Below are 11892 nucleotides of genomic sequence, written 5' to 3' on the forward strand. Positions count from 1 at the left end.
ATTTTTATTGTGGAGGGTGTTAATCATAGATATTATCATCTTCATTATTTTAATTTTAGAGAAATACATGAAACAGTTTCATTAATGTTAGAGAAATACATGAAACATTTTCATTAAATATTATATGAAACAATTTCACAACCATATATGAAACAACTTCATCAAAAAAAATATTATATGAAACAATTTCACAAGATTAAACAATTTCATGAAAAAACTTCATAAGATTAAACAATGAAATCGGCAGATGAAGGTGGTTTGCACGGTTTACACAAATGAAGGCGGTTTTCATATGATCACTCATCTATAATATATATATATATATATATATATATATATGTATGTATGTATGTATGTATATGTATATTGGTCATTGTGGTTTAGTTTTGGAAACAACAACTCTATCATTTGCGTAGAAGACATATGACATGTCTGTGTACATCATACCTTTCTAAACCCGGTTCTCGAACGAATTATACTGGGATTATTTGGTTCAGTTTGTTTTTACATTGAACACAATAAAGGATTGTACCTTTATATATCCATGTCAACTTTATATCTACTTTTTGTTCACAATTACCACCCTGATCTTAAATGACAAATGTTTTGGCACAACAAACAAAGCAAATATAAAAACGAAAAGTAACTGATTTATTGTGAGTCATCGATATTGATTCAAGTATTTGTTTTGTAGACATCTAAACCGATACTCTCTGAAGAAGGGAAAACGCTAGGTCTCATTGATGACGTTGTGCCTCCTCAAGAGTTGTTGAAAGTCTCTAGGCAATGGGCATTAGACATCGCCAACGAGCGTAAACCTTGGGTCCGCTCGCTTCACTGTGTAGACAAGATTGGTTCGATATCTGAAGTGAATGAGGTAATTAAGTTTGCTAGGCACCAAGCCAAACGAACCGCGCCTAATTTGACACATCCTCAGGCGTGCCTCGATGTAATTGAGGAAGGCATCGTGCAGGGAGGACACCCCGGTGTTTTGAAGGTACAAAATTGATGTAACCGCGTCATTTCCTTTTGTCACTACAACAAAATTGATTTTAAAAGATGCTAAAAATGAAGAAACGTTCTAAAAATTTACTTTGTATGACTTAAGTTTATACATCAAACCAAAAAACATCATATCTAAAAGTGTTACAATAGGTTTATAAGACGCTTTCAGGCATTTTAAACAGTGATTTAGGACGCTTTTAAAACAAAGTATCGTATATGACACTATTTGAAAAAATGTCCTATAAAAAGATAGTTTTATAGAACATTCCTCAAAAGTGTCCTATAAAATAGCTAATAAGACACTTTATTTTTTAAGCATCGTAAAAAACTTGTTAAAACGCCTAAAATTGTCTTATAAACCTATTATAACTTTTTTAGATATGACGTTTTATAGTTTGGTCCTATAAACATAAGTTCTATAAAGCTATTTTATTAAGACGTGTAGATAATCTAGACGTCCTATAAAGCCAATTATGTTGTACTGTGTAGTAATATTTTACTCTAAGATTACCTCGTTGCACGAAATTCTTTGAAAATATCGAATATAATTAGTATTTTAAATATTTGAATATAATTAAAAAAAACATTCTTATAAACTAAACTTGCTTTTCGTATGTGAGGTTTTGTGTTCGAGTATTTTTATTCATTTTTTTCCATAAACATAAAAAACTAGAAATTAACAGCTAAAAACTAAGAAAATGATTGAAACGGAATTCGAACCCGAACCTGAGATGGGAGAAAAATGGTCCAAACCAACTCTGTTAAGACAAACTTGTGCCACCGTATCCTAATGAACTGGGTCTTCCCGTGTCCTCATAGGTCACTGATTCGAGTCTTTTCAGGGCCAAAGAGGATTTTTCGGACCGTAATCTTTTGGGCCCATGGGATTGGTCAATATGTGCACAAGATGGCCTAGACACTCACAGTTACCCAAAAAATTGTTTCACCTTCGTGGGTGAATACCGTTTTGGCCTAAAAAGTCGTTATCATTGTGCGAACTAAATTTTATTCCTCAGGAGCGAGAAGTGTTTAGCGATCTTGTTGTTTCAGACACCTCGAAAGGTCTTGTTCACGTGTTCTTTGCACAACGTGCAACCTCAAAGGTAACACAGTTGGTCGAATACTCTAAACACGAACGTTCTGTTTCTTGAATATTTTCTTTAAGCTCGACTTATATTTTTTTTGTCATGGAAAGGTACGTAATGTCACTGATAAAGGGATCAAGCCAAGGGCGGTCAAGAAAGTTGCTATCATCGGTGGAGGTTTAATGGGTTCGGGAATAGCTACATCCCTTATAGTTAGTAATACGTACGTTGTTCTTAAGGAAGTCGACTCCGAGTATCTTCAAAAGGGGATAAAAATGATCGAAGGTAATCTCTCCTCCGTTTTTAATAAAATTAGTTCGTTATGCGACTTATTCACCGTCTACATATGTGCTTGTGGCCACTGAGAGATTTATATCAGGGTTTTTCGAGTTTTCACTACTCCACGAGTCAAGATTTTTTTCAACAACTTTTGTCGTAGAAAAACTTAAACGGTACTATTTGCTTGTAGAAAATGTCCGAGGTTTGGTTGCGAAGAAAAAGTTGTCACAACCCCGAGCGGAGAAAGCGTTGTCGATGATTGAAGGGGTATTGGACTACTCGGAATTCAACGATGTGGATATGGTCATAGAGGTACGTTCGTATTTCGTTAACTAACAACGCCATATTCTTTTGTGAATCCAGTTGCATAAAATGAACAGATGATTTCGCTAAAACCGCAAGGCAAAGTTGGCAACTTTAATTTCTAAAGATTTTCGATGACAGACCGTAACTATAAATATTTTTGATGACAGACTGTTACTGAGGATCTTCAGTTAAAGCAAGAAATCTTCGGTGAAATCGAGAAGGTGTGTCCCCCTCATTGCATTTTCGCAACCAACACGTCGGCCATTGACCTCGACTTAATTGGAGAGAAACTGGGATGTCAAGATCGAGTCGTGGGCGCACATTTCTTCAGGTTGAGTGACGTAAAACCCGTATCTTTAAAATGTTCTCTATACGTTTTTCTTTGAAGTTAACGAAAGGAAATATGCGCAGAAGACATATTAAGGTCATGTTTGGCAACTACAAGTTAGCTTACTTTTTAAGCTTATTTAAAAATCTCTGTTTGGTTAGTCTTGAGCTATTGATAAGCTAAGTAGCGTTTCAATAAGCTCCAGAGCTTTTTCCACCTTTTTCGAACTATGCCATTTATGTTTTTCCAATTAATTTTCCAACTTGTCTTTTTAGGTCATTTTACATTGTCATCTAGCTTATCAACTACTCTTTTACCAAACATTACTAGTTTATCAACTAGCTTATTAGCCAACAGTTATCAGTTACTTTGCCAAACGTTGGCCTCTAAACAATATGCAAACCCTAGACCCTCTTCTAAAGATACATATGTGAACTGACATTACAGATTATTCATATAGGTTCATATATGCATCTTCAAATGGATTTTTTTTCTTCAATATTTCACATATGAATATTTTCTTAACCTTCTCACGATATTTAGTCTTCTTATTTGAACCTCCCACCGCTTGATACATCATCTAAAGATGATCAACATCAACGCTTATGAGCCAACACGTTAATTTTTTTTTCCCGAAATGATGACAGTCCTGCTCATTTGATGCCGTTGTTGGAGATCGTTCGAACCGAAAAGACTTCCGTACAAGTGATCATCGATCTCATGACAGTCGGGAAAATCATAAAGAAAGTCCCTGTCGTCGTGGGAAATTGTACGGGCTTTGCCGTTAATCGCGCCTTCTTTCCATACAAACAAAGTGCACACATGTTGCTTCATTTAGGTGTCGACTTGTTTAGAATCGACCGACTGATCCGCAACTTCGGGTTCCCAATGGGACCATTCCAGTAAGCTTCTTTCCTGTGAATTTTTAGCTGTTTGGTTCACGTTGGGAAATGAAAATGAAATGACATGAAATGCCGTCATTATATTATATAAAAACGAATGGTTTGTCTTATTTTTATATTCATTTATGAGTGCTTAATAGATATAGAAAACAGCTTAATGTAAGGTTGTTTTAATTCAGCTTGGTATTGTAGGCTTGAAGACTTGAGTGGATATGGTGTAGCAGTTGCTGTTAGTAAAAGATATGCCACAGCTTTTCCTGATCGATCATTCTACTCTCCTCTTACTGAGCTTCTAATCAAAGATGGACGAAATGGTAACTTTCGTTACACACACTATATATATATATATATATATATATATATATATATATATTTGAGATCATGTAAGATCAGACTGTTTTCATGAAACCAATTAAATAACACTGAACTTCACACTCAATTTGTTCGTTGTTTTTTCATTCCTTCACAAAGAATTGTTGTGAAGTTTCAGTGTTATTTTATGGTCTCACAGGTCGAAAAACAAGCATCTCACATGAACTCAACCTTTTATATATATGTATATATATATATATATATATATATATATAGAGAGAGAGAGAGAGAGAGAGAAGGGGGGAGGTTTAAGGGAAATCACCAAAATATGAAAAATTGATGAACACCCTAATAACCGGTAGCGGAACACATGCCTTTTAACCGGGGTGACTATATTTAAGGAGAAGTGGAAAAAATAAATCTTTAACAGAGTAGACTAAGTTTTTTCTACATAAAAGACAAAAAATCGTAGGGTCTGCCCAAAGGCCCCTATAGACCTCTGTCGTTGCTAATAACCATTCATCTATATGATATGCACATATGCATACAAAGAATTAAAAATATTTCTATGCATGTGTACATGCTATACACATGTGCATACTGGACAAATTACTTATATGTACATGTGCATAACATACATATAAATGATTAATAAAGTGTTCCTCAGTTTTTCATTTTTTGTGGTATACTAGAACCTAATCCTATATATATATATATATATATACACACACACACATATAGGGGAATAATCAAATGAGAACCACATATATTATAAGAACGGTGAGAACTTTTACCTTAAAATATTGTCCCACATTATTTTTTTTCATTGAAGGCTAGGATTTAACTTATTGATAACATATATTTGTTTCACTATGTGAAACTCTTCACGTGTATCTTTTTTTTCATAGACACGTAAAACAGTTTAATCGATATGTTAAATTATGGTCTTAGATGAAAAAACCATTTGAAATAACACATGATGCATCTGTTACCTTTTTGTAGTTCTCACATGATTAGCCCCATATATGTGTGTGTGCACAAATGTTATATATTTCATTCCTTGTTATCTGTCAATCACGGGTCACGGTTGTTTCAGGTAAAAACAATGGGAAAGGGTATTACGTTTACGAAAAAGGTAGCAAGCCAAAGCCTGATCCTCTCGTGCTACCAATTATCGAGGAGTCGATAAGGCTAGCCAATCTTATGCCGGAAGGAAAGGTAAGAAAGGAGGAACCTTTCTAGTTTGGGGCGTATTTCAGCCACCACCCACCCTACCATATGGCGATTTGAGCCTAAGCATGCTTGACTTGTTAAAAAGTCCGGTAGGCTTAGGCTCGGCTCACGACTTTGACTCGTGAAGGCAATGGTTCTTATAAGACCGTTATAGGCTTTATACAAGCACAGGCCGTTGTTCAGCTTAGACAAGCTCAAGCCTTGGCTTGGCTTGGCTTATGCAGGGTAGTCTTGAGGTTTTGGATGTCCATGGCAGAAACCCAAAAAAATATGTCTAAAACATATATATATACACACACACCCACACATATTATATATAGAGGGTTGGGTTCACGTGAGACAAGGTTGTTTTCGTGAGACACGATTTTTACATTTGAAACTTCATAACAAAATGTTGTGAAGATAAAAAAAAGTCGAATCTTCACAACAAAAAGTGTAAAAAATCGTGAAGTTTCAAGTGTAAAAATCATGTCTCGCGTGAATCACCCCTTTTCTAAGTTCATTTAGGAACGCTAAATGTTTTAGGAACTCAGGAATCACCCCTTTTCTAAGAATTCATGATGCATAACGGATAAATATTCATGATAAATATCGTGATAGATATTCATAATTAATAATATTCATCATGAATACTCAGAATAAGGATGCATCCTAGGTTCCTAAAATATTTAGCATTCCTAAATGAACCAACCCCTATATATATATGGGTTCGGTTCACGTGAGACTAGTTTGTTTTCGTGAGACTCATGAGAACACAAAATAACACTGAAACTTCATAGAAAAACATTGTGAAAGTACAAAAAACACTGAACCCTCAAACCAAAAACGTTGTAAAGGTTTAGTGTTATTTATGCCAAAAAAAGAAAACTGGTTTCACATGAACCCAAGACCATTTATCGATTTAGGGCAAATTGTGAGGGTAAACAGTCATTGAGAGCGGATCATGAGAGTAAACCATGTTTTCAAGGTAACTGATTTTGGTATAAAAAAAATGTGATATTACATCTAAGGTATCAAAATGAAAGTTTTGAAAGTACGTTACATAAAATAGGAATCAGATCAAAGTACAAGTATGTTGCATCTCCATGCAATTTACCCTTTTTAGTACAAAATACTCTAAAAAATAATGTGTATGCTTGCATTATCTGTGGCAGCCCATATCCGTCACCGACCAAGAAATAGTCGAGATGGTACTCTTTCCGGTGGTGAATGAGGCATGTCGTGTTCTAGAGGAAGGAATCGTTACTCGAGTAATTGACCTTGACATTGCATCTGTTCTTGGCATGAGTTTCCCTTCTGAACGGTACGTCATCTTTTGAAATATATAATATTTATATACAGCAAATCCTAACACACTCGTCACCTTTAGTACGTCTATAGTAGTTGTCAACTTTTTCACCCGTTATATGACGTCTATCGTTGGCATTTCCAACGATTATAATCAATTTCCCGTTACAAACGACCCATCGTTCGTTCTTATGTACATGCAAAAAAAGAACACTACACGTTACAAGAATACGCGACTTTGGACAAAAAGCATCAAGAAAAATATTCTTTTTGCGTTCGCACAATTCGTCTACATTTGGTCGTTCTTTACGAACTATGGTTTTCCCTTTTACATTTCACATAATCGGCCCGGTCCGGTCCGGGACCGCCAGAGGACCAGTAAAGGATCGGCCCAGGACGGTTATAGGACCGAAAATCGGGACCGGTTGGGGGTTTTTGGCAGTTTCGTGGGACCGGGACCGGTTATGGACCGGCCCGAAAATTCAAATAATTTTATAAATAAATGTATTTTAAAATAATTTTATAATGTATTTTTTTTAAACGACGTAATTTTTATTATATTAAAACGCATTTTTTTGTATATTTGAGTGACCCAATTACAAATTTTATAATGTATTAAAAATATATATCATTAAAAAAAAGGGACTGGCGGCCCATAACCAGGTATGAAGAACTTTGACCGGTCTTACAATTTTCGACCGGACCGGTTATGGCCGGTTACGAGAAAGTTTGGGACCGATTAGGACCAGCCCGAGACCGGTTTTTGGCCATCACTAGTATGGGGTATACCATGGAAGGATACTCGCACAATGTACCGAGATATATCTCAATTTTAATGTTCATTTTATTCTGTCTCTGTCGATATAATACGTTTTTATGCGATTTTGAAAAAACGATAATGTTTTTATTTTTAAATAAAATATAAATTTGAAGACATCATTAAATTTAAAAAAAAATACAACGATATTAGTATTAAATTTACTATTTAAAAGTTCTCGTTTAATTATTATTATTATTAAGTATTAATTAATTTATTTTTTCTTTAATAATAATTAAGTATTCAGTCAGAACTCAATGGTTATGTTAATTATATTCTAAATTTTTTATATTTAAAATGAGATTTTTATTATATACTTGAGTTTATCTCCAGTTAGTTACACGAATTAAAAAATAAATATTTAATAAGTTGTACTTAAGCACAATTTACATATAATCTTGATTTAACAGTTGTGTGGTTTTGGGTGCAGTGGTGGCATCATGTTTTGGGCAGATTTGGTTGGGAGTAAACACATATATACAAGTCTCAAGAATTGGTCCGAAGAATATGGCAACTTGTATAAACCATCAAGATTCTTGGAAGAAAGAGCTATGAATGGTGTCCCATTGGTGAGAAATCTTAATCCCCTTTTTTCGTTCATCCGTTCACGAATCTGTTTTCGTGCGCGTTTGTTCATCTACGTGCTCGTTCACTCAGTTAACCGTTTTCTTTAAACTTCTTCTAAAAAAGATCGGAAAAACAAGATACAGAGGAAAAATGCATTTGTGTAACATATTTGTCAGATATACCCAAGCGAGGCTTTTCACATAAACAACTGCTCTACTTTTTGAGGTAGAGGTCAGGTTTGCATACATCTTGCCATTTCTGGACCCTACCTTCGGTAGGATATACTAGGTTTGTTCTGTTTAGTTCGGTTTATTTGTGATATATGTAGAACCCCTTTATATCACTACAACAAGATTAGGATTATAGGATGCCAAAAAAGTTAAAAGTAGCCTAATAGATCGTTTTATAAGACTTAATTTATAGAACTAAAGGATAAAGTGTCATATTTAAAGGTGTTGTAATAAACTTATAGGATATTTTTGGAAGTTGTAATAAGTTTTTAGAATATTATTATTAATAAAAACGTTGTAGTAGCTATTTTATAGGACAATTTTTGAAATAGTGTCTTATAAAAGCAAATGTTATGTAAAAATATGGATTTATAGGTTACTTTCTCAAAAGTGTCCTATAAAATAGATAATGTGACGCTTTGTATTGAAAATGTGCTAAAAAAAACTTGTTAAGATGTCCAAATCGTTCTATAAACTTGTTACAACGCATTTATATATGACGTTTTATTTTGTAGTCCTATAAATTAAGTCTTATAAAACAGTCTGTTATGACGCTTAGAAATCGTTGCATCCTATAAACCCAAATTTCTTATAATGGATTACTCTTCAAAAGAGCCATTTGAAGAGAGAATTGAGGTTCTCAACATATATTGAAGTAGAATGGTCTAAGTCTAGGCGTTGTGGAACTCTAACACGCCCCGTCCAACGGAGGATACATGGGCGTAGATGTCCTGCTCTGATACCATGTGAAATATGTGGAACCCCACATCAGATTACTCTTCATAAATGCCATTTAAGGAAAGTATGGATATTCCAACATATATTGAAGGAGAAAGGAGGAAAAAAGTCAGTGGAAATGAAACTTTAACAGTATTCATATTGATCTCTTTTGCAGAGTGCACCTGTTTCAGCAACACCTAAAACCACAAGTTCTAGTTCTCAACCGTAAGCAACTGGATTATGAATCAAGTTGATATGCATCAATCAAGTTACGTGAAGCCGATTGTCTAATAAAAATGGGTCTTTTTTCTCAAGACTTCGGCAACAATTTAAATTTGCAGTGTTCGTTGCTTTGTAGTGTTCGTTGCTTTGTTGTCTTTATTTTATATTCGAATTGTTAAAGAATAAAGTTAAGGTTTCGATCGATTACAATCAGTTAAGGTTTTTTCATATTTGTTCCAAAATAAGTGCCCATTTTAAAAAATAAATAACCTAATTTCCAAATATACCCTTAATTAATGCACAAATATTTAATAATTGACAAGATATATGTATTAAGTAGGGGTAAAGTTGTCATTTGGTTAACAAAAAAGTATATTAACTATTATCGTCTAAAATTATGTGTTATTTCAATTGTGAACACTTATTTTGGGACAGAGAGAGTAATATCTAAATAAAATGTCTCTTACCCGATAAAATACTAATTAAATAAGAGTCAACACCCGCACTTCTCATATAAAACGACTATGAATTTTGACAGTGTAAATCGTAAACGTCTCTTACCTGATAAGAAGCAACGAATGTTTAATAATTTAAGGTAAATGACCATTTATCATTATTTACATAAAATCTTACCAAATTGGTTGAAAATACTAAAATACCCTAAATTTATATTGATTTTGTATTTAAAACATTAAAATGTAAATTTTAATAAATAAAATAAAAACTATTAGTTGGAAGATTAGGGGTTCGGGACCCAAGTTACCATGTTGATGTGGCGAGTGATGGGATGAAATTTAAATAAATTGAGTTGGATACCATATCACTCGTCACATTAGCATGGTAACCTGTTCATACTTCAACTGGTTACCCGGGTACTTAAATGTTTAAAACTTTACATCTTAGATATCAAAATGAAAGTTTTGAAAGTACGTTACCTAAACTAGGAATCAAGTTAAAATATGTTACTTTTCCATGCAATTTGCCCTTTAATTTAAGAGAAAAAAATGAATTATGGTTTTCTAAGAAATACGGAATTGAAGCCACTTATATTTGTATAAGGGTCTAAAAACTACTGTAAAAGATATTGATATTATCTATGAGATAATTATGGCTAAGCTAAAGAAACTGCTATCTAGGAGATAATGGCTAAGCTAATCTACGATCTATATCTATATGAGAATTCTATTTTACAAGTAACCACAATTTGGTTGAACGGTTAAATGATGAGATTGTTTTATATGCTTTATGTGCAAGTCTTCAATGCAATCTTGCTTTGAACTTTATTTTGAGAGACGTTTTTCAATTTTTTAGTTGATTTAGAGACTTTTTCGGTGTTCTGGTTGATTCCAAGACTTTTTTCGGTTTTTAGTTGATGTTTATTGTATTTTCTAATATCTCATAGCACCCTTCAAAGTTTAACAGGTACAGCTTTGATACCCTAAAAAGTTTTCTACTTGCTAAAAAAAAGTTGAACGGGTGTACCGAACCCCACTTAAAACTTTACAGGTCCGCCCCCGCTAGATGATGAGATTGTGGTCCCATAATGATTCATTGATAGTGATAAGATGGTGTTCTTTGTTCTTAATTTTCAGATTGAAACATACCAACGAAGATGGCGTTTTCCTTTGTTCACACGCATATATATAGAGACAGAAGTTTCATTTAGTAATGTACAATTGATTTGGAACTCAGAAATTGTCCATGGCGCACCACGTGTCTATCTTCATGATGAATATTCAACATGAATCACACATTCATGATAAATATGAACGTGTTATTCATCATGAATCATACATTCATCAAGAATATGTTACAACATTCATGATTAATAATACGTTCATATTCCTGATGAATATGTCTTGTTTCCTGTTGTGGTGGTCCTCCGATTCCTAATCAATCTTAGGTTCCGAACAACACTTACCCATACACACACACACACACACAGGCCGTCCCTGGGGGAGGGCGACACGGGCGCACGCCCAGGGCCCAAAAATATCAGGGGCCCAAAATTTTCCCCTAAACTACAACAGTAGTCTATAAGATTTTAATAAACTAAAGAAATCCAAAAACTGTAACATATAATTAGAGACAAAAAGAATTTAGTAGAAAATAAGGGCTTAAAAATATATCAACTAATTACATTGGAGAAGAAAAAAAAAAAATTGGTCAYTCATTATATGCTATTGTTTATTTCCTCTCTACTTTTTTTTATCTCCAACAAGGTCCAATGATATTGGCTATTGTTATCTCTAAAAACTTGACTATTTTCGTACTTCAATAATTCAAAGTTAAGATCATGTGCTTGCTATTGCTATATATATTTTTTGGATATTTTATCAATTTATGCTTTTATTGACTATTGCTATTTGGTTATCTTGTTCTAATTGTTTTTATTGACTATTTTATCTATTTTTGATTCTACATAAAATATTTTACTATTATTTGACAATCAATCTATTGTTCTTATAATTTTTGACTTGTTTCTTTTGTGATTAATCAATAAATTTTTTCTACTAGATGTATTTAGTAATGTCTCTTATATATGTCATGTTCCATAAAATTTTAATCTTAACCACAAGGGTGGTGCCTGATTGGTTTG

General features: G+C 33.6%; 1 protein-coding gene across 1 annotated transcript in view; it reads left to right on the plus strand.

Annotated features, from left to right (window-relative positions):
* Positions 1–9506, plus strand: part of LOC112500143 (peroxisomal fatty acid beta-oxidation multifunctional protein AIM1-like) — a 14656-nt gene extending 5150 nt beyond the window's left edge. The window contains exons 8-18 of the mRNA XM_025103469.1: positions 695–997; positions 2022–2108; positions 2201–2375; positions 2560–2681; positions 2843–3006; positions 3651–3905; positions 4098–4219; positions 5314–5435; positions 6605–6753; positions 7985–8123; positions 9247–9506. Coding sequence (XP_024959237.1) covers positions 695–997; positions 2022–2108; positions 2201–2375; positions 2560–2681; positions 2843–3006; positions 3651–3905; positions 4098–4219; positions 5314–5435; positions 6605–6753; positions 7985–8123; positions 9247–9300 — 1692 coding nt within the window. The 3' untranslated portion in view covers positions 9301–9506. The remainder of the gene's footprint in view (positions 1–694; positions 998–2021; positions 2109–2200; positions 2376–2559; positions 2682–2842; positions 3007–3650; positions 3906–4097; positions 4220–5313; positions 5436–6604; positions 6754–7984; positions 8124–9246) is intronic.
* Positions 9507–11892: the final 2386 nt, after the last annotated feature.

Source organism: Cynara cardunculus (assembly GCF_001531365.2).
Source record: "Cynara cardunculus var. scolymus isolate 2C chromosome LG 17, CcrdV1, whole genome shotgun sequence".
In the NCBI taxonomy this organism is placed as follows: domain Eukaryota; kingdom Viridiplantae; phylum Streptophyta; class Magnoliopsida; order Asterales; family Asteraceae; genus Cynara; species Cynara cardunculus.